The sequence below is a fragment of the Pleuronectes platessa genome, chromosome 2 (assembly GCF_947347685.1).
Source record: "Pleuronectes platessa chromosome 2, fPlePla1.1, whole genome shotgun sequence".
NCBI lineage: Eukaryota > Metazoa > Chordata > Actinopteri > Pleuronectiformes > Pleuronectidae > Pleuronectes > Pleuronectes platessa.
In genome coordinates, this window is record NC_070627.1 from 14,747,394 (window position 1) to 14,771,093 (window position 23,700).

The following is a 23,700-nucleotide window of genomic DNA, read 5'->3' on the forward strand; positions in this document are numbered from 1 at the left end:
GCTGACTGTGAGACCCAGCCCTGCTGCTAATCACTGTGCTTGGTTTGATCACAGTGAAAGAAGTACACAGCAAAACACACTGTTATATTTATGTGCTGTGAGGGAATATCTATTATAACAGTCCGGATTTTTATGACGTCTTGAAAGTTCAGATTCTGGCTTGATAATGAGGATTCAGTTCATAGATGAAGTTAAACACTGTTGAGGGGGGGACATAACACATTCAATGCACTCTTGGTGTTGTAATTTAGTGCTTAACCACACTGAAGAAAGCTTTGAGTGAAGCCGGATGCTTCATTATGTTTTAAATTGCACTCATTAGGTACGAATGGGACTCAGCACAAACTGCATCAGGCAGAAAACAATGAGTTTGGTTTGTATCAGTGTGGCTGCTGGTATAAAATAAAAATGCAATTTATCCAGGGTAATGGTTTGTTAGTTGAAACAGAACAGCGACCTTACAGTGTGTCCACGTGATTGTTGACTCAATGAACTTGAGCTTAAAGAAAATGACACATCACTATATTGTAACATTATTATGTTGACTGTATTTATTTAGCTTCTATAGTGTTGTCAACCACACCCACACAGCACTGCTGTGTACTCATGAGCTTCAGGTTTGGTAGATGTATTATATTTTGCAGTGCTGTCAGTCTAGAGGGAGAACTCCATGCACGGCCCAGGTATCGAAACCAGGTCACAAGAGTGGGAATCTTGCATGATACCATTACACTAGCGGTGCTATTATTGACATACATGGATGAATACATATTATTGTGCTATAAAATGTTTCTGATCAAACTGAACCCTTTTTGTTTTTCAACAAAACCTGGTTCAAAGTTTTGAGCTTGCCGCTGGTGAGTGGACAACCGGCTCTACCTCCAGAGCCACAGCTGCCATAAGACTTAGTCCTGCTTTAGACAAGTGAACGGATGGAAACAGGAGTTTAGAGAAAATATTGATGCACCGCCCGGGAATCGAACCCAGGTCACAAGAATGGGAATCTTGCATGATACCACTACACCAGCGGTGCTGTTATTAACCATACCTGATCAAACCTGATTAATCCACAATAAGGGATTAAAAGGCTTGTGTTGAAATGGTATGTTGCATTTTGTCATTCTGAGAAAATGCACTGTACGTGTGTGTGTGTGTGTATAGTGGATGAAGATTTGACCGGAGCGTTGAATCCAGCTGTTTTAGTGGAGACCTGCTTCACTCTGGCGTCTCAGACTTGGCTGATAGTCGACTGAAGTGTGAGCTGCTGCTCTGACACAGCGGCTTCACCTCTGGACAGTTCAGCTGATCTAATCCACACAGCCAGAGCACAGGTGTCAGAGAAAACCACCTGACCTCAGACACATGTTCTAATAATATTACACTTAACACGAGTGCCAAGATCACAGCGATTTTAACAGCCGAGCCAAAATTCACAGAACCCTCACAAACACACAGGCCGGGTACATGCCTGATGTATTTTGAGTGATTCGACTACAAGTGAATAGATGCGAACCTGTGTGAACGCACATAGATGCACTGAAGATGCTTAAAGTCTGACCTCTAAGTCGTTTTCAGAGGTGGTTGGTGTCAATTCTTGTAGTGTGGATACATGACTCTGTCCTGAAGGGCTTACTGCTGAACTCCCGTCCTCTGCATAAGAGGAAATACACACACGCACAGTTGTTTTTCTTAGTGCATAAAACTGCTCTGTCCATGACATATGAAAGTGTCTCCTTTTTAATGTCTGCATTTTTATCAACAATTTTCACGTTTAGTTTATTGATAGTAACAGTGGACACCAACAGTGAAATGGGGAGAGAATGAGGGAAGACCTCGGAGTGGAAACCTGCGGCCATTGCTAGAGGCGTCTACCCTCAGTATTTAGGGCGCCCGTTAGCAGAAATCTGACTTTTTTTTAAAGTCCATAGACTAAAATCAGAAGTGTGTCAAACATCTTGGCCTATTTGGTTTGGTTGGGAGACACCAAGGAATAGACCCTGGCTGTAATGTTTTGATTTCTGCTTTTAATTTCAGGCGCATGAGGCACGGCACGTGCATTAAATGTGTGTATTTGCATATAGAGCGGGGATGTGAGATCTGATTTCAAGTGGTCACTGGAGACACATCTGGAGACGCATTCTAATGCCAGGAGTGAACTGTGTCATAAAACTGCCATCTTTGGCATTATAGACGTTTCTCTTCAGGATCCTTTATTGGTTTATCTCCCTCTGGTATTATCCATTCAGAGTGAAGGTCTATGCCTTCTGACACTAATTCCACACAAAAAAAAACATGACATGTCCTTGCTTGTTGCTTTAAATTCACACTTACCACTCAATCATCTCAAGTGAGTTTATAAAGGTTTTGATGAAGCCACAAACGTCTCACAACATGATCGCCCCTCGTTCACTCCTGCTCTGAGCAGACAGGCAACGACAGATCATCGCCGGTGACACGCCCTCTAATGGGCCTTTCTTCCCACTCATGTACAGTTGAGTTTATGGCGAACGACGAAAAACCACAAAAAGGGGAAACAGTGGTGTTTGACAAATCATAAGGTTTAATTGGGATGAAGCCCACCCGTGCACTACACACCATCATAAACCATTAGACCCTTCAGCCTGACAGAGCTCCATGTTTTCTGTTCAAATGGAGCTGCCTTAGATTCAATCCGTTATCATTCTATTTCATCAAATGCAACGGTCAGATCTTTTCCTTTCCAGTCATCCTCCAACATGCCCGTGGCTGTCTTCCACTGGTGCTCCGAAAACTCGGAGAACTTCACAAGCACCCCACTAACTTTCATCAGTGGTTTTAAACGTTTTTGAGGGACAAACCAAAACAGGGCAGTAAAACCGAGCTTTCCCCGACGAGAACCTGCTTCCATATGTGCTGGATCGCAATTGAGAGTCTGTTGGCTGAACCCTCTCTGTGCAGATTCATTAGCGGGCCGAATGCCACTGTGATTTACAGCTACTGCAGCTACAGCTTCGCCGCAGCAAAACCCGCCCAAGGATCGTTTTGCTTGTCCACTTTGCTTCATTAGCCACAGTGAGAAGAGAAACGCTGTAGCTCTACTGAGCTGCTCCACGCTGCAGTTAGCTGTGTGCCGGGAGGAGCAGCACCTCCTTTCTCTTAGTTGTCGACTGTTCCTCAGAGACGACAGATAACTTGATTTTGATTATGGAGCAGATGTTTCGGGGTATACAGTGAATGGTATTTATAATGCACGCCGTCAAGTCAGAGTGGACTGGTATCGTCTGTCTGGTCGAACAGACATATTCAGATGTAACATAGCACCATCTGAAAGGCTACTTATGCAATAGTGATACGGAGAATAACCTGTCTGGGAGAGATAAGGCAGGGCTTGTAGTGGGGTCCAAATTGGTGTGTGTGAGTGTGTGTGTGTGTGTGTGTGTGTTAATCTCATTGTGTGCGCATCCTAGTGATTGGTTTGGGTGGAGCTGCGGGAAACGTCTTATTCTTCACAGTGCCAGATCTTTTTCGTATATGTGTGTTATTTCATGTTGGAAGCTGCCTCTGCTCGTTTCTCCGGGGTGTTTCTGTTCGGCTTATGGACAGAAGCAGGGCACAGCTTTGAAAATGGATACTCCAGCCGGTCTCTTTTATGAACACACCTCTTTCAAACATGATGAAACAGAGCTTCAATTATTATTACAACGCATTCAGGAGGATGCATGTCTGCAGCTGTAGGATAGGACCAGATGATAGCACCCAGAGAGCGTGTCCCTCCTCCACAACCAACAGTCCCCTTATGAAACTACACTTCCATTTTTAATTGGATCTGCACCAAATTGCACACACTCATAAATATCAGACCCTTAAAAATGTTGAAGAAAGTAAATAAATTGCATTGCATTGGATTCATTCACTGATCCAGATCAGCACCAGAATTTAATGGGTTCCTCCTCGGGACAGGCTCCACCCCTCCCCGAAATTTCATGGAAATGGGCTGAAGAATTTCTGCGTATTTCTGCAAATAATGGTTGAATGGTTGATTGAATGGTGAATAGTGAATAGTTAATTATGCTCTGCAGGCCTTTGTGCACTTGCACCATATTACAGCTACATGTTGCTGCTCTCTGATGGTCTGAGGGGAAAAGGTTAAAAGGTTAAACTTCATCTCTCCAGGGTCGGTCTGTTTGAACACAGCAGTAAATCCCCTGCTCCTGTCAGATTGACAATACCAGCTGCTGGGAGTCAGCGTGTTGTAACATCAATAGATTATGTGGTTTGTAGTTTGTTCTGCGAATCTAGTCAGACCCATGTCTCGTCTTCACTCGTGCTGTATTTTGCCCGTGCGTCTGTGCAGCTGTGCATTATCAAATGTTGGCAGTCTGTTCCCTCGCGAAAAAAAGGAAAACTGCTGAATGATATGCAAATCAGCAACATAGACTATTGAAGCCCCGTTCGAAAAACCGGGGGGCAAGGCATATTTGAATGGCAAAGCTGGTGACATGTGCCCACATGCCCCTTGTCTTTTGAAACCGTTTGGCTCCTTCTCCTTTTCTTTGGCTGTTTCATTTATAAGCAGCAGGCAGCCGGAGTATAGCGGATTAAAGACCCTGACAGAGCCGAGTCCGGGTTTGATAAAATAACACACTTCCCTTTGCAAACCCAGCTCACACACATCACAGGCTCCGGTGGCATTCACTGCAACTATGACTAAACCACGGGCGCTGCTCTATACAATGCTTACTTGTTCAGGGTGTGCACATTATGGAGACAACCATCAGTTGATTCTACAGTCAAAGGATTATCACAATATTCTCCAACCATACACTGCATCGTTTGTTTCTCCCATTCACACCCTCTGTCCCTGTGTCCCGTCCATGCTCCTCCAAGCATTCACAGAAAATAGTGCACGACTCTGTCTCACAATGAGACAACGGGGGGAGCAGAAAATTGCTCAAACCATGGAGACAGACACTGCTTTGCAGGATGAGACGCATGTAATGGATGCCAGAAAGCTGCACTCCTCTCTCCTCCTCCCTCTCCTCCTCCTCCTCCTCCTCTTCCTTCTCACTTCTCTAGAGACTGTCAGAGCTCATCGTTTGCCTTCTGCATGTTAATGATATCCTGTGTATAAATACAGAGGGCACGGAGCCATCCAAAACCAAGCCTTTTGAAGGCAGCCCGATTAATTGACCTGCAGGCTCTCCAACTGATACTCGGCCTCTTTACGGGAAATCAGCGAGCAGAAGTGGTAATAGAGATGGAGGAATGAGTAATTCTCAGTGTAATAAAACAAGCTGAGTAGCTACATTTAGTATTGTGTGAAAATACTCGGCTCCCAGAGATGCAGCTCGTACACAGGCCTAGTTACCGACCCTCTGCTCCTGATTCCTGTGAAATGAGGACGGTGGCGAGGGAATAAGAGATCTAATGTCCTTTTGTCTCTTTATCTCTCTGAAGCTTTAGTGTCATCATTAAGAATACGGACTTACTACTGTTATTACGTCTGTTAGGTTATTACACATTTTTAATAAAGTGTCTAATTTACAGGAATATGAAAGGATAACTAATCTTGGTTGAAGGGATGGCAACATCGGTCCAACTGAAAAATCTTTTATCGTAAGATGTTTTTTGTGACAAAATCTTTTACATGCAGGTTATTAAAAAAAAAGAAAATTACTACTAATAAGTACTCAGGGTTACTCCCACATTGGAGTTAGGGCAGCTGGAGTCTCTAATTAGGTGTGAACGTGAGTGTGCCTGTTTGTTGGTCTCTGTATGTTGGCCCAGCGATTGGCTGGCGACCTGTCCAGGATGTCCCCTTCCTCCCACCCAATGTAAGCAGGGATGGCTCCAGCCCCCTCGCAACCCTCACGGGATAAGCGATATTTATTGATGGATATTTCTACATAAGATTGCCATGATATTTGTCAGACATTCTTGGTCCCCAGAGAATGAATATATGCAGAATTTGGGTGTCCCCTGACTTTTCTGTAGTTAGATTAGTGTCACAAGCAGGTAAATGTTTTAATTTATCCAGTGAAATGTTGCCATATCTACTAGTTGTTTGCACAGTTAGATGGCATATCTTAACAGCTTCAGTGATTCCCTGATATTTCACACAGTGTTCTGTCAAATGTCTCAACTACTGATTGGGTTATTATGAATCAGTCTGTGTGGCATAGAAACTAAATAACCTAATACACCAGTCAAGTGAAACACTTAATAAACTAAAAGGAAAAATGACTTAAGCAGCAGATTTAGCAGCATATTAGGGACCATTGGTCCATAAGTACTTTAAATCGTCCGAGGATGACAGAGGATTTGTCTCTAGAGTACAGTTAACTGTGTTTGGGTGAGAATGATGAGGATATAAAAAGTCAGAAAATTAGAGCCTGGCTGTGCTTAGGGATGTGATGCATCTCTGACCACTTTTAGGGATTAGCAGAGAGGAGAGGTACTTTCTCCGTAAATCTCTCAACCACAAACCGCAATTATACACCGAAGAGCCGTGTCCCTTGCATGCGGATAGGTCAGTTGAGCAAAGCTGGTACTGAATGAGGGATGGTGGAACAGTAGAAAAAGGCCATCCCAGAGGGAGTGCAGGAGAATATGGTCGACAGGAGGTCCTCTATTGTTAGTATAAACCTAAATCCTTCTTTTTACAGAGATGGATTCATCTCATTCTGATACAGAAAATTAATCTCCAATTTAATGGTTTCACTACTTCCTCTTGATTGCGAGGGTGAAATGTGGCGTGGACTGATGGCCTGATTTTCTCAGCTCTTTCAAAGTACCATTACATTTCTGTAATTACAAATTAATTGACTTGCATTTCAGAAAGAAAAAGTGCATCTGAGGACGTAGTTTACTCTTCGTGGTAATCCATCTTCTGCCCTTCTCTGATGTTGTGAAGATGATGATGCTGCTGCTTGTGTCCCGTCAGCCTGATTTAAGTGTATTTAAGGTCGAGTTAAGTGAAGGAATAATGGAGAAAGCACTCTGGAGTAACCGGATATCAACGTCATTAGATGTGATTAGCATTATGGAGGCTTTCTGAAGGGGGAGTTCTTTGATGCTCGTTCCGTTTTTTCTTCCCCACAGTTAAATTCTATATCCCCCACCTTACTCTCTCTCGCTCTATCTCTATTTCTCTCTACTTCTTGCTCTCTCTCTCTCTCTCTCCCTCCTTTGTTCTAATCTTCCTCTCTCTCTTGTGTTTCTTCGGGGTGGGTAGATTGATTAATGCTCAGATAGTATCCAGACAAGGATTTGGGTTTGATGGGATTGTGTCTATGTGTGTGTGTGTGTGTGTGTGTGTGTGTGTGTGTGTGTGTGTGTGTGTGTGTGTGTGTGTATGTGTGTGTCTTTGCACCTTGGTCATTCTGGTTGAAAGCCCCCAAGGCGGAGACAGTTTAAACTGATTATGCCGCAACCAGGGGTCCACAACGCTCTGGATCCTTATGGTCACCATCATTATACATTTAAAGAATTGATCCCTCACTAGATTCTTGCATTGTCAGAGTGTGGAGGAGGACAGAAAGGAAGTAATGGGGTGTACTGGCGGGTGGGAGAAATCCATTCTTACCAGACGATTTTCTTCATCATTACCCATAGACTGTTGGCTGTATAAATATAGATGACATGATGGCTCCCGAAAAGTGAAGCCAAATCATCTTGATTGCCACCTGGTGGCTAACAGCAGTACAAGTCATAAACCCAGCCTCCTCCATGGTAACAGATGGGACATGGGCCAAATTAAAAAGTCAAAGTAGTCTGATGTTTGTTCAAGACTGACTGGGATTGGTCGAGCTTGTATTGCTTTGGCCACACTACCGCGGCTCCATTACCCAATCACGAAACTGCAGGCAGATTGTGGCTTCAAATATAAAAGATGGCAGTGCTCACACTCAGGATATTTTAGCTTAATTTCGGGATAGTGCCAGGAACAGGAGATGTTTTGTCCATCATTGTGTAAACAGTTTTTGGTATATTTTAATGACTTAACATTTTATCAGGTCAATATTTCTGGTTTATTACGAAACACTGCTAGATAGGCAATTTTAGTGTTCTACCGCTAATACGATGAACATGTTCATTATTATCAGCATACTTGCATTGTTTTTTTGAGGATGTTAACATGCTTACTTTGGTATTTACCTCAAAGCACCACTAAGCTTCACAGAGCTGCAAGACCACAGATTCCTGTGAAAACTCTTGTTCAAACGTGGATCTCATGCCACATCATGAGAGAAATTCTACTAATCATTAACTCCTCCTGTTTTTTATTTATTAAATTTTTACAGAAAAGACCAGCACCTGCTGTCCTCAGTAAACTGCTGGTACCTGGTGCTAAACCAGACAAGGCGTGACAGCCGGGACCATGCCACCCTCAGCGAGATCTACACCAACAATGTCATTGTCCGCTTGACCCAGATCTGTGAGGATGTCATCCGCCTGTTCAAGAAGGTCAGTTAAACCATCATCAAAATCTCACTACTGCTTCACTCTGGCTCGAAGGGACGTCATCAGCTCGGGGAAGTTGTCGTCCATCTTCATATAGACTCTTCGGTAGCACAGAGAAATATGGGACCACGACCTCTGTTCCAACACACACTGAACTCATAGAAAAAGTACAAGTTCTGGCTCTGGGTTCGAGAGCCCAAGGTCCAATAGCCCTTTCTAGAGTCTGGATCCCTCTCAGCAGATCTGACTGAGGTCTAATCCAAACACCAGAATCCTTTTATCACCGTGCAGGCTTAACTGGAGATGAGCTCCACTCTGCTTGCAAGGTGCCATTTGGATATTACTGTGCGTGTGTGCGTGTGCGTGTGCGCGTGCGCGTGCGCGTGTGTGTGTATGTGCGTGCGTGTGTCCTTAAACTTAAACAAATTGAAGCATTTCGGATGAATCACTGTAATCACAAGTTGATGAAGGACAAAAAAAAATTATTTTGACACAAAATTTTGTATTCATTCCAACAGCAACAACATTGGTGACTTAAAATAGAAATGCATAATTTTAATCATGTATTAAGGATATTAATGCTGGATATATCCCAATAAATCCCACACTTAATACTGATTAGATGTCTTCATTTCATGCTCGTGTTAAAAGGCTGATCACAGAGATGCACTGGTTCTGTTCAGCACTGCAACAACGCCCTAAATAATGTGTAGTAGATGTAAAACACAATTTCCTAGTGTTTATGGTCCATTACTCGCAATATTAAGTAATTACAAAGATTACACATGAATAAACAGGAAATCTTGCTTGCAGGCGTTTCTATATGTGATGCTGTGACCTGCCACAGCTCTTACATTTTGTTGCATCACACTTGTTCACTCGCTGAACCCTCCCTGCTCCCCCTAAGCCTCTGCAGTACATGCAGTCTGTCTCACTTCTGAGTCACTGATGCATACAGATGCCATTCACCAGCTGCCGGAGCCCTCTGAGGATTTTCTCCCGTTTTTCACATTGAGTGCGGAGCTTGTTTGAGTAGGACTCAAAGCCTCCTCTCCAGATAAAAGCAGAAAACAACAGATCCCCCATTCAGGTTTTCTTGTTTTTACCCCTCTGGGAATATTTCTTTATCTATTTTAGAATACAATTGAGGCAGTTCAACTTTTTTTCATGAGTTGTACACATTTTGATGTTTAGCTAAGTTCTAACTAAGTTTTTTTCAAACACACTTATTACAGACAAGCAGCATGTGGACGAACCTGTTTACTTTCTTATGTGTATGAAGCCTTCTGAATAGTGGTTGGCTGTCATTTGTGTGTGTGTGTGTGTGTGTGTGTGTGTGTGTGTGTGTGTGTGTGTGTGTGTGTGTGTGTGTGTGTGTGTGTGTGTGTGTGTGTGTGTGTGTGTGTGTGTGTGTGTGTGTGTGTGTGTGTGTGTGTGTGTGTGTGTGTGTGTGTGTGTGTGTGTGTGTGTGTGTAAGCACTTGCCCTAAACAGCCCCTCTTCTGGCAGAAAATATTATGCTTCTCACAATGATTCAAACATGAAGTGGCCATTGTGCATTTTGCTGAGTCATTATGTTGCACTGTTTCATGTGCACCAGGAGAAATTAGTCGGCACTTGACCGTGGACATCAAACTCTGCTCACCTTTTCATGCTGTATCTGTTTTAGCTACGGCCCACCGAGCTTGGCTGAATCCCTATGAGCGTTGGCTGTTTCACCGTCAACAGATTTTCCTCTCCATCCATCATCTGTAAAGACCTTAAGATCTGCCCGGCAACTTGGATTTGTTATGATGTTTTAGTGGTTTCAGTTTTATCCCCTAGAGGTCAACTTTGATGTTGCCTACTGTGAGCCATTTTATTCTTCCTCCAAGTCAAACTGAGCTGTGTTTCACATCGTGTCTCACTCATAATAGCAATCATAGACTCGGTCAAAATTGTTGTTTGCAGCCACTAAAGTTTCTTTCAATTCTTGCACAGCCATTACAATCAATTACAGTCAAAAGTTCAAAAGGGTTGTTTTCAGGGGGAGAATGTTAGGGGCAGGAAGAAGTTACAAAAAGCAAAGAGGAAGAATTTTTAAGAACTATGCTACATCTGTAGAATAAAGCTGTAATGTCGAGATTTAGAGCTAGGGTTAAAGCAGGCATGCTGCTTTAACCATCCATGACCTGCTCGCTAACTGCATGCTGTCGTCTCTGCTTCAGCGGTGTATGTCTACCTGGCTGAAGACTCAGGTTATAGACAGGGTCAGTGAAGGCAGGCAGGTCAGTTAGTAACAGACACGTATGCCAGCCGATCATTTTGTACGGTCAGAATTACCAAATTTATCATGTTTGTTACAGTCCTGTGAGGACCACACACACTGGCTTTATTTCCCCCCCGCCCCAGACTTATTTATTGAAGGCTATTGGGACGTGAAGATTGTTTCAACAAATAAGATAAAAAAGAGTATCAGAAAATCAGTCCTACCTTTAAGACAAAATGTTACAAATAAAGTCAAACAGAACCAAAGCAGATTTTTAAGAAATATTTTGCATGTCAAGAAACTGCATCTAATAAGAAGAAGAAACCACATAATGCTGAGGGGGCCACTTTAGTCCAAACTGAAATTGTAATAATGGACAAATGCAAAGATATCGATTGTTACACAAGCAATGTAAGGATGTAATTCTCTGGCAGATTACATAGCTGTTAGTTGCTCCTCTACAGTAACTGGATTCGATCGACCAGAAGAGTTTACTTTATTCTCGAAATTTCCACTTTATTCTTGAATTTTCCCCATTGATGACCCTTATACTCGTCCATAGTCTGCAGAGCCAAACTACACAAAGTCCAAATCACAATGTCCCAGTCGTAGGTGCTGATGCCTCCATTTTTAGCTGATTTATCTTTCACTCATTTAACAAATAAAGTCATGGAAACATTACCGAGTCTAATGTGAGTTCAAAGACTAAAGCCCTGCTCTGCACTTCCTGTGTGCTTTCACAAGTCAACTCTGTCACACCACTTCCTCATGTCACCTTAGACCATCCTTTTCCATCGTATGTTTGTGCTTTATATTCTTAAGTAAGAAGTCTGAATGTGTGCTGCACTTCATGTTGAAAGCTTATAATAAAATAATTTAATAAATGTTTGACACTTTCTGAGTCAAAACGACACTAAATACAGACTAAATCAAATGTACCCAAACCAATAGATTTGATATTAAATCAATCTGAATATGTTATGATCTCTCCACAAGCACAAATGAATACAACACATCAATGCAATGCTGATTATAGTCACACTGTCGAGAGTAGTTCAACCAGCTTCCTCTTTAAGATTGTATTTATCTTGTTTTTTCCATTATCCTTTCTCAAACATAACTTTCCGTAGCTCCATCGAGTCAGAGGAGGTGTTGCTTTAGTTCTTTCGAACGTGTCAGACCATCACACTGAAATATGCTGGTGCCACTGGTGCATTTTCTCACCTTGAAGTCTTCAGACAAACACTTTCTCCTCTTTCCTCCCACACACATAGATGTTATTCTGTTCGGTTACTTCTTCTTCCAGTCTCCGTGTGTCCCAGGATTTTGATCACAACACGTGCTGTGCACTGTAATGACAAACATTTAACTGGCGGCAGAGAGAAATTATGGCTTAATCAATATTTCCATTTCAAGATGAGAAAAATTTAACTTGTTTTTCCTCTCGATGCATTATTGACTTTTATTGACGTCTGTAGAACGCACACATCGATACGAGGTGTCGATCTCTGTCAGAAGATGTCACACATTGTCATCGCTGGACACGCTCACGCTTAGACTCTTTTCACACTTGTGCAAAAGTATAGGTACAAAACCCGAAGTAATGTGCGATAATCAAAGGAAGTGAGCTCAGAATGTGCTGTTGCTTTCAGTTGCATGTCTTAGAAATGGAAAGTACTGTATATCTGCAAAATTGAAACATTAGCTCAGTTGGTTCTCCTTGGCCCTGTACACTACCCTTGACAATAAGTTTCAAGAAAATCAGTGAAGTAGTTTTTGCGTGATCCTGCGAACAGCAATAAAAAACTAAATTCCTTGGCAGACATAATAAATCTAACATGAAGACAATTTATAAAACAGGCTCAGTTTATGGTACCATCCCACAGTCAAGTCTGTGTTTGTAAAGATGTTCAATCATGAATCCTAAAAGCTATAGCTGCAGCCTTGGGAGGCTGTGTTATTCACTGCACATAAAAAATCAAAACTTGAGTTGAATTGATAGGAAAAGATGAAAGTCTTCCCTCTTGTGAGACTTGAAGTGTTAGTCTTTCAGTCCTTGAACAAAAGTGCTGCACTAGTTGAGAAACTGTCCTGTTGCTTACTGGATGAAAAGTCATAAACATGATCCATCCTCTGATGTCCTTGAATATCTGCTCCAAAGTCTTTTGGCCGTTCATCCAAAAGTTGGTGCGATATTGATCTATGACTCCACAAAGCAATAGTGTCAGTATAACTGACAGTGTAATCTCTCCAGCGGGTCACTGCTGACGGCTCCAATGTTATTTGTTTCTTCACTGCTGTTCCTTCTTTATGCTGTGTTTCAGAGCAAGGACATTGGGATCCAGATGCACGAGGAGCTGGTGAAAGTGACAAATGAACTCTACACTGTAAGTAATATGAGGTGTCCCCTGCAGATCGATGTCTCAAACCTTATCTCATCACCGGGCCCATCCAGCGCTCCTTTTCCTCTCCGCCTTTCTGACATTGTATTTCATATTCTTTACTGTTTTGCTGGCTTCTTTTTGAACATGCTGGCTGGGTTTTTTCCCCTGAGTGTGAATCAGATTTGGACTATATCAAAGGAGGCATATTTGATTATATTCAGGTTAATAATTTTAAGTTGTGTTATTAATTGAAAAGGTCTAAATGCCCTAGTTCTCACAAAAGACATCACTTGCTTCATTGTTGCAACTTTGACCTTTTAGCTCCTGTCTCTTTAAGCGCCCCCCTCTCAAAGAAGCCCAGCCTGCTCTGATTGGCCAGCTGGCCCGCTCTGTTGAGATTGGTCAACCGCTTCCAAGTTGTTAGAAAATGATGGCTTCTCAATTTCCCCCAATATTTAAACTCACTCATTATTTTCTCACCACTTTGCCGATGGAGGGATGGGTGAAGTGTTTGAGTCCAAAACACACTTTTGGAGTTCCAGGGGTAAACAGTGCTGCATTGTTGCTTTAAATGTCGTTCGATACAATCTTTCGCCCAAGGGCACACGCGGGGTTGTGTGTTAGCATTGCTTCATCCGCTAGCATCGCCACTTCCAATGGCAGATATTTAGGGTTAAAACTTGGAGTAAAAATAGCCGTTTTGAAACAATTATGAATGTCAGGGCTTCCGGACACTTTGATGACACCACACAAGCAGTATGGAGGCATGTCATGATTTTTCTGTTGTTTTATTACTTCTTAAGATTTGGTCACCACTTACTTGAACTGTATTGGATTTGGCTGCTACACTGTTGACCCCTGAAACTTTGTGTTTTTTTTGGACTCAAACACTTCACCCACCCCTCCATCAGTATAACATGTGACCATATCCTTCAATAGATTGTGTTTACATAATTATGATAGGGAGTAGCTAAGCAGATGACATAATGTGCATTTTGTTTCCATAGATAATAGACCAACGACCCATTCATGTAAGGTCACCAGGTCCAGCTTAGCTGCTTTGTTGTGTTTAATGCCAGCACTCTGCTTTGTAGGGCACAGTCACTTATACCATAAAGGCCATTTTCTCCACTGGTACAATATGTTTGATTTATCTTTGTCGTTGTGTTGACATGGCCTTTTGCTTCATTTTGATTTGTCAATAGTCCTCTAAAAAAACTGTTTTCATATGTATTTCCCAAGCAGCTCCTTTTGATTCATAGCGAGCAGCACTTGAGCATCTGCTTCACATATGTTTTAATAGAAAAAAAAGTGGAGAATTGATGTATGGATTGATGAAGTCTGTTGCACATATAACCAAGTGGGATAGCCCGAAACCCCCCATATAATTAATATTTAATCATGTTTATAAATTCCTTTTGGATTAAACTGGCAGCTGAGATTTGCAGTCAAAAATCATTGCAGTGTTAGAGGGCAATATTTATGAATGTGGCATATCACAGGCCCACATTTCTCAGTTGTATTTTTAAACAGTGTCACTTCTTAAAAAAAATAGCCTTACATAAGTTATGATAAATGTTTATTATTAATATCGTTGTAGCAGCAGTTTTTATTGTTTTGAACCTTTTGACCATTTACTGTTGCTGAGCAGTAATTGGTGATGACTGCAGAACTGAATTGTTGATAACTGGATTTCCTGTAAGAAACCCTGAAGATCGATGAAAGTATGTCGGGGATGAGGACACGCTGCGCTGGTGCTGCACTGAACCTCAGAGATGAGCTGTTACTGAGGGAGGCTTAGTGCCCAGACCTGGATCAGCTCCAGGCAACTTCAGCAATCTACTGTCCCCTGAGGTGAAACAGAGGAGATGGCAGAACTGCCTTAATATGACTTATTCATCTGTGCAATGCAATGGGAGTCAAACTACCAAAGGGTAATAATTGGCAACTCCTCCTGATCCTGCCATCTGTACATTTGGATGCTGAAACAGGCAGTGTTATGGTGGACATGTGATAATAAAAAGTGGATTAACAGTATGTTGTTTAAATCAAAATATACTTCAAAGGGACTGTGGTATTGGTGAAACTTTGTAGACGATATCCTGCAGTTATTCCCCCTATTCAGATGTAGCAAGATATTTCCAGTTTGGTTTCCAGTCTCAGGGTTTAGGTCAGGTTCACTCTACCTTCCAGAAACAAATCATTATCCTGTACTTTTGACTATATATCTCACCCACTCCTTCCTCTGTGACTGTGGACAATGCTGCATAGTAAAACTCAGATGGATCCTCCTCTCACACTCCACTTGGCCTCTGCTGCTGTCTGGCCGAAGATTAGAAATCCAGATGATGACGTATCCTCTCTCTGTGCGAGAGGAAGATTGTGGGAGCTGTGGGAAACGTCATAGCTAAGGTGGAAAATGTGTTGCTTTAATAACACACATTTAGTTTATGAAGCACATACATTTTCACATTTTATCTGTTTTATTTATTCTACTCACATAGTTGAAGGAGACTCCCTGAGTTTAGCTTGATTGCTCTTTTTTTGGGACTTTTTTTCCCCTTTAGTATTTATGACGTCAGGAAAGGGCTGAGGTTTATATAATTTGTATTAATTGTTCAAGTTATGCAACCAGTGTGAAGCTCTTTAGAATCACCTGTAGTCAACCACTGTATAAATTAAGTAGAGTTGGTGAAATTAGTAGAAGAGGATTTTCCCATTTGCCACCAACTATAACATTTTTGCAGATGTGAGCGTTTAAAATATTTCACAAGTGACTGATCTGCGTTCAAGGCCTTTCCACATAGAACGTGACAAAGCACCACTGCACTTAGAAACTCAATCTCTTCAGTGGTTTGCACTGTGCAGGGGCGGTTTTCAATGCACCACTCAGCGGGCTCTCTTTTGTGTTTTTTTGTCTTATATCACTGCATGTTGTTTACACATGAAGCTTCTAGGCTGGCAAAGAATGCACAATGGAGGAAAACCAGACATTTGTTTGTGTTGGAGTGCAGCTTAGGTCCTATTGTTCTGTCCAAATGTGTCAGAGTCCAAGAGAAAACTATACGAGGCCGACCCGAAACCTCACAGGGGTTCCGTTTTTTTTGTGTCTGAGCCCAATGTCGTCAATAAGAGCCGCACTGAGGTTGTGTTACCTCAGTGACATGCATTGTTATCACCTGCTTTCCCTGATAACAGACTGTGGTGTTCAAAATCAACCCAACCAACTTTACACATCCGACTCGATATCCTTTCAAAATATTTGTCTGAAACTGACCCAGCCTTTTGGGGTCAATTCTATGACACAAGCTTACATGACAGCTGTACATTTTTACAACACAATTTGAGCAAAGTGTGCATGTCAGGTGGGTTATAGTTGTCAGGTAGCTCCTTGCAGGTTGGAAAACAGGCCTTCAGGCAGCAGTAACTCCTGGTGCTGAATTGTTTTTAATTACTGCTCCCTTGTTAGCAGTTGATTGTGCAGAAATACACACATCAGTAGCATGTGGCCTCATAGTGGTTTCGTCACAGTGTTTTCTAACAGTTTTCACTGGCTGCCAACTAAACAATTTTTGCAAAGAGAAAAGTGTGAAATCCCATTTGGATGCCTGGCTGCTCAGTGAGAGGTAAAGGGATAAGACTGCGAGCTGGAGCTACCATTTAAATATTGTTTAAAGTCTGATGCTGCAGCTCCCGTGGTATTAGTGAGAGTGAACGTCCTCCTGTCTGTGGCTTTGTCAGTAGCAGCGAGTCTGAAATTAGAAATGGGAGCAGAGGCTTGAATGGGTGAACAGCCAGTCACTTCCTCACGTTTCCCGCAGCAACACCACTCTGTGAAATTCGTTTTTTCTTTGCTACAATCCGAGTTAATTTCCTGCTACATCGATTTAATATCCCCACTGGGATCAATAAAGCTTTCCCTTATCTTATCTTTATGATCAGCCACCTTGTGTCTGTTTACTGAGCTTCACCGTCATACACGCTTCTTCTTTTGTTATTATTGGTTGACACCTACAACACTGATTCTGAGACTCTCAGACAAGGGCGGTACCGGTGTGGCTTTCATTGATTCATTCATTTTGTGTACTAATGTTGTACATGCAAAGAAACAACAATATGTCTTAACTTCTACTCATGTAGCAATAATCTCAGCATTAATTAATTATGCACAGACACGATCTAGGGATGTAGAAAAGATTCTGTTATTGTTTGGCTGTTTTGTTATCTTTGGTAAATTGTCTTTTTTCATGTTTTTATTCCCTTGCCAAAGCACTCTATATAAATATACATATATATATATTTATTTATTTATTAGTCCCCAGTTTTCTATGATATCCCTGCAGAGGATCTTTACCAGAGATCAGAGAGAATCATTTAAAGTGATGGAGAGGAGGAATGGCAGAGGTCCCAATCACGTAGCCTTTATAATATTTAGATTCATAATGAATATCTACTTCTGTCCTTGAATTCATTATGGAATTGAAAATCACTATGAGAATCTCAAGCTATTCTCTCCATGGGTTGATTTTCTTTTTTCCCACCATCATAGAGACTCTGCTCAGGAGTTAAATAGCCCGGGGCTGTCGTCAGAGGACTGAACGATACACCCCCCTCCTGTAGACACATGATGAAGCTCAGTGTTCCTGCATGTTACTGTGGGCCCTGAGCTGCAGCTCCTGTCGTCAGATGGTTCAAAGAAGGAAAAAGAGAGAAAGAGAGAAAGAGAAATCTATCTCACGGTGTCACAGGATGTTTTAAAAGAAACCCTTTGAACGAACGCCCAGTGTCAGCCTAGTTTCTCTCTTCGTGGAGTGCCCACCCTGACATCAGCTTTGTCCCTCTGAAAATAAACTTGTGTCTTTTATCATTCTATTGACCTCTCAGGTGTTTGCCTTCGAGCTTTTGTGTCACACTGCTGTCCCGGTTGTTCCTGCACTGCCTGGAGAGGAGAGCTATTTATCCCAGCACAGAGCCGGGAGTAAACAGGGCCTCTTAGAAAAGAATACACTCACTAAAGTTTGAGGTCCGTGGGGAATTACAGATGTGAGTGACCCGGTGGCAAATGTGATTTTTGACGAGTAGCTCTCGTAGTCATAAAAGGAACCCTGCTGCTTAAGTGAGCATTACTTACTTTATCACGGGAAACAAATAAACAGCTGTTTACATCGACTGCCTAACATCCTGAGGTGTTTGTAGAAAGTCCTGAACGCTGGTTTGACGTTTGAAGACGCAGCTCACATCTGGACGTTGCTTTACGAGGCCGAGGAAGGAGCTTTAAGCAGAGACCATATGAGCATCTGGCACCAGTTAAGAAAGATGCAGGAGGCTCATGTCTGGTATTACAGGGGATTTCTGTCACTACGGTCTTGTCATCACCGCGTTGGAGTGGGAAGGCGGGGGGGGGGTCTGTGTCAAAAACCCAATCGTCAAATGAAGTGATCAAAGTGGAGATGTTACTGCAGGGCACACAGAAAACACTGCTGTCACTCCGCCACAGAGAACATCTGAAAACCAGCAGGCCACCGAGGGGGGGGTGAGAAGTTACTCTGAGAAATGATTTCGGAGGCAGAGAAGCCACAGCGACGTGGGAATTGAGGGGCGAGTTGAAGATTTGACAGCCAAGACCAAACCACACACAACCCTGGACCCCTCGTTCCACTATAAATATTCCACATGCAGCGACATCTGTGCTCCCACTGTATTGACGGCCCAAATTGATCCAACAGGCCCCTATGAAAAAGACTAAATCAAACCAGACTTTCTCTGGAGAGAGTGCACATTCAAGTCCAGGAAAGATTGTTGCTCATATCTCAGAGGTCAGTGTGCAGCGGTATGAGTTGTTTTGGGAATGAGGATAAAGGCCAGTGTGTATGTGGATTGTTCAGTCAAGCTTGGCCCCAAAAGACGCTTAATAAGCATCAATACAACAATATTAAAATAAGAAAAAAGATATATGCCTCCTCTCAAGTCTATCTGCCTTTCAAACATGCTTGGTTTGCGGGAGACGTGATATCCACCTCTGAGTCAGGGCTTGTTTACGTGTCTTTTTACGATTCCCACTGGTGAGCACCCCTACATATTTATGACCTGCCGGCTCCTGATAAAAATACTAATGATGCCTTTCTTCCAAAGGGCCCAGACATCCCTTTTGCATCAGGTCTATTCATGATATCATAGTTTTATATGGGACTACAGATAACTGTTATTTTCTAAATCAAATAATCTGTGGATGATTTTGTCTCTTAATTGTTGAATGTATACAAACGGTGAAAAATGCCCATTAACTCTTTTCTGATGGGGCCGATGGAGCCAATGGTGGTGTCTAGGTTTCCCTGTTTATCTGACCAAGAGTCCAAAATTGATTATTTTCCCATTTGTGAAGCTAAAAACTGACCATAGGAGAATACTTGGCATTCTTGAAATATATCTGAAATTATGAATTCATTAGTGTATCAACATATTTTGCTGATTTTGTCTAAGAAATAAATCTACTAATGGCCTCAGCTCTTATCTCATATGAAGAATTGATCTCCCTCCGTTTCAATGTGACTCACTATGCAAGTGCTGCGTTTGTATTTCTCTTTACTGTTGATGTAGATATAGATGGATCCTCTGATTTCACACTTTGTCCTACACAGCTTTACAGCAACTGTGAAGCTTCTTTAAATCTTCAGCCTGTAGTCACCCACATGATGAAGTGTGCTGACAATCAGCCCAGTGGCCGATCAGCCTGATGAATCTCTGTCGTGCTTCCCCTGCAGGTGATGAAGACATACCACATGTATCACACCGAGAGCATCAGTGCAGAGAGTAAGCTGAAGGACGCAGAGAAGCAGGAGGAGAAGCAGTTCAGCAAGTCGGGAGATCTCAACGTGAACCTCCTGCGTCACGAGGACCGCCAGCCGAGACGCAGCACCGTCAGGAAGATTGAGAAGATGAAAGAGAAGGTGAGCAGGATGGAGATGAGAGAAATGTGGTGCCTTCATACACAGTTTGACTCTACAGCTTCAATCTGCCTCTTGAACCTGGAAGATGAGGTTAAGACTCATCATCAACTGTTTGGCTTCATTGAAAAAGAGGGATACAGTGGATAGACAGCCATGTATTGTCAGGAGCACACTGCAGCACTCCCTGTCAATAACCCAGCTCTCCTTCCATCTTATGCAGATTTTCAGTTTGTGTAAAGTCACTGGTGGTCTCCGAGCACGTCGTACTTTAAATACACCCATGCATTTTTTATTCTGGATCTCCTTCTGGAGTTTTTTCATGCAAATGAAACCCACCATTATCTCTCAGGTGCAGGAAATCAAAAGGCTGTCAGGGCGGCAGGCTCGTATCCTCGGAGACGCGGCTCGGCTTGGAACCCGAACATTATTTATATCACAGCATGGCAGCGAATATTCTTCTCTTTCCCTGTTTCCTCCTCTGAGGCTTTGTCTCATCAGTATGCCTGCAAACAGGTTGGAGGAGGAAGAGACAGCAAAGAAAGTTAATCTCCTTTCTCCTAACATACCACACCGCTGAAATTCGCATCATAATAGCTTTGTGAAATTGGAAGTAAAGTGTCTGCCTATAGTGAAATGTAAAAATGCACAATTTAAATAATGGGTTAAAGTCTCTGTTTTAAAATTATTCGTTGTATTCGAAACAGTGGAAATGTGTTGTTATAAAGTGGCTTTGTCAATACAGTTTAAAAAGTCACCATTGTTAGTTAGCAGGGTCGCACAAAACAGATTATCATGCAACCTGGTGGAAGGATGAAAATATGGGTCTGGGAAGAACACATTCATTTTTGGCAGATCCGAATCAGAGAGCGGATTAAGGAATTCATTTTTCCCCCTTTCCTTGACATTTCAAGGCTTTAAAAAAAGACAAAGTTTTTAAGCAATTTTGCGAATTTTTCTAGAATGGATCTAGAAGAAAAAAATCTGTCAATCAAGAGAGCTGATATCTATGAGGGATTTCAATTTAAGGAAACTGCTGGGCCTTGACGGTGGTATGCACTCCTCTGAATACTAACACATTAGTAAGACTACACAACCCACATAAACCAGGGTCTGTTTGCGTGCTCCTGTGTCAGTATCCACATCCTGTAGCCTCTGGTGCCTGTGTTGAGAGACAGGATAATAAACACAGGCTTAACTGTGCCACTGTTCATCCAGAGTAAGACTCTCCAGAGCCGGTTCCTCCCAACTTTCCCCAACATCTCTACCTGTCTGTTGGGCCCAAAGCTGCCACTGCCTGAGCTCACACTTAAATCCTCCCCATATTGCTTTATCTTCCTGCACCGATGATGTGTTTTCCCCCCCTCCTTCATCTACCTTGTCTCTTCTCTCCTCCCCAGAGGCAAGCCAAGTACTCCGAGAATAAGCTGAAATGCACAAAAGCCCGGAATGACTATTTGTTGAACCTGGCAGCGACAAATGCAGTTGTGGCGAAGTATTACATCCATGACGTCTCCGATATGATTGATGTAAGTATGCGCGAGGCACATGTGTTTATTGACACCTCTCTGCTGGGATTTCTGGTGTTGACTTGACTCTGCAGCACTGTCGCTTCTCTCACCATCTGTTCCTGTGTGTCATTCTCTCTCAGCCTGTTAGCTGTTTGTCTCCAAGCTGCTCTGTTGGCCCCGCTAAATGTATTTACCATCATTTTTTTCCTGTGTATTAATTTCTGCCTAACAAACGTATCACCGACATGCTAATGACTGACTGTTGATGTGAAAATTACTTTAGCGATGCTCTGTAGGTCTGTGCTGCGGTGATTCCGCTCATTTGTTTTTGTTGATGTTGCCTTTGGGAGCTCGGCTGTGACAAACCCAGCGTGTCCCTGTGATTTTCTGCTTCTCGCTGAAAAAGCATCACGCAGGACGCACTCACACAGACACACACTGGCACATTCTCTATTGTGTGTTATCTGTCCTCATGTGGTCTCTCCTTTCGTGGATCAGAGTAGAGGAAGCAGCCCTCTCTTACAGTGACTTAAGCAGTTTTATTATAGGTCGAAGCAAGAATATTTCCTCATTTATATGTGCTGAATTGTAGGGGAATGCAACCTTTACATATACTCTCTAAATGAGAAGTAGCGTTTAAAGGAGGACTTTGTTTAGCAAACCACTAATGGTTGGAAGTCGGTCAAAGTCAGCCGGTGAAGCAGAGGTTCAGTTTATTCAGGCATGAACGTGGTTTGGCACCGAGCTCTCAGTCCCAGGCGACCTGCTCCCAGTCGCCCTGCAGACAAACACATGGAGATTAAGATGAAGAAGGCTTTGTGGACCATTTTACACAATATCAATGGGAAGCTGTAATCTGGATCAGTTCGTTTTACTGTAGACGTGTACACAAACAGCTCCCTCTTCTTAATTCACTCCCATTCCACATTATTATTGTCAATTTGTTCCAGTTCCACGATTACACAGTACACACAGCTAATGAATGCTTTGGGTGTCAGTACTAATGTATTTAAAATCTGAAATGATTATTAAATTAATCCATTAGCTGATCCAAATAGTGAATTGTTTCTTTTATCAATGGGTTATTGTTTGAATTAAGAGTCAAATATAGTTCAACCATAGACTGTTTATAAAGACGGACGCTGTGTCCTCCAAAAATGAAGCCAAATTATCCATTTTATCCTGAATACGAACGCTGACTTCTTGTGCTGATGATGTCAATCGTAGCTAGAGTCTGCACTGTAATGATCCGGGGAGGGGGCCACAGTTCCGATATTCCATCAATACTTGTGCTCAACCAATCCTAAGTCAGTCTCAGCTGTCAATCATGACGCTTTCACCCTTTTCATAGCATCAAATAACTTATTAGAACCGAAGCTATCAAAAACACTTGGACAAACATTAGTATGACAAGAACTACCTAAAATAACAGAAACCATCTCTGAGAAAAATGTACATGATGCATATGTCGACGTTTTAGATTGGTCCAATCCACTAACACGGAGGATGAGGGCTCTATAACCTACATTGTAGCCAGCCGCAGAGGGGCGATCAAGACACATAGGCTTCACTTTAAGCGATCAGTCATGTCGTCCATCTTTATATACAGTCTATGATTGAACTAAATTGGACTCTTAAGATAATCAAGCAGAATAACTGATGAGGGTAAACAAGCTTTAGTCGCAGTTTTAATGTCCTAATGCGTTCTGGGAATCATTTAACTTTTTAATTGATTGGTGATAAGTGAAGGTCCAGGTTGGCTTGTTCCCTATTAAGACCTACTTTCTTATTCAGTTAATGTTTTAACCTGTCAGCCCTTCAGTCTGCCGGTCTCTCCGTCCTGCTCTCTGTGCTAATGACCATGGCTGTCACATTTTTTCCTTGAGGCCAGACCACCTCACGCTGCTACATTAGCCACAGTCATATTGCACATTTTCCAGGTCAGGCATGATGAAGAGATGATTTCAATGACATTTCTATAATGATTATCATTCCTTTTGATTTTAAGTGATCCCAGTTAATACAGTGTATAGTGTATTACTTTATATAGATTGTGGCGGAACCTGTCTCCCGCTATGTGCAGTGTGGCCGGTGACATGTTGGTGGTAGCCGAACATGAGCCTAGACACTGATTCATGGCTCTCCCTGCCTCTTTGCTTGGCAGCTGTGATT

The 23,700-nt window shown here is 42.4% G+C and overlaps 1 protein-coding gene and 1 non-coding gene across 2 annotated transcripts in view; one reads left to right on the forward strand and one right to left on the reverse strand.

Annotated features, from left to right (window-relative positions):
- Positions 1 to 23,700, forward strand: part of srgap3 (SLIT-ROBO Rho GTPase activating protein 3) — a 59,143-nt gene that overhangs the window by 16,752 nt on the left and 18,691 nt on the right. The window contains exons 3-6 of the mRNA XM_053442054.1: positions 8,283 to 8,445; positions 13,014 to 13,076; positions 19,835 to 20,020; positions 21,418 to 21,546. Coding sequence (XP_053298029.1) covers positions 8,283 to 8,445; positions 13,014 to 13,076; positions 19,835 to 20,020; positions 21,418 to 21,546 — 541 coding nt within the window. The remainder of the gene's footprint in view (positions 1 to 8,282; positions 8,446 to 13,013; positions 13,077 to 19,834; positions 20,021 to 21,417; positions 21,547 to 23,700) is intronic.
- Positions 963 to 1,033, reverse strand: trnag-ccc (transfer RNA glycine (anticodon CCC)). The gene has a single exon. It is a non-coding gene; the product is annotated as a tRNA-Gly (tRNA).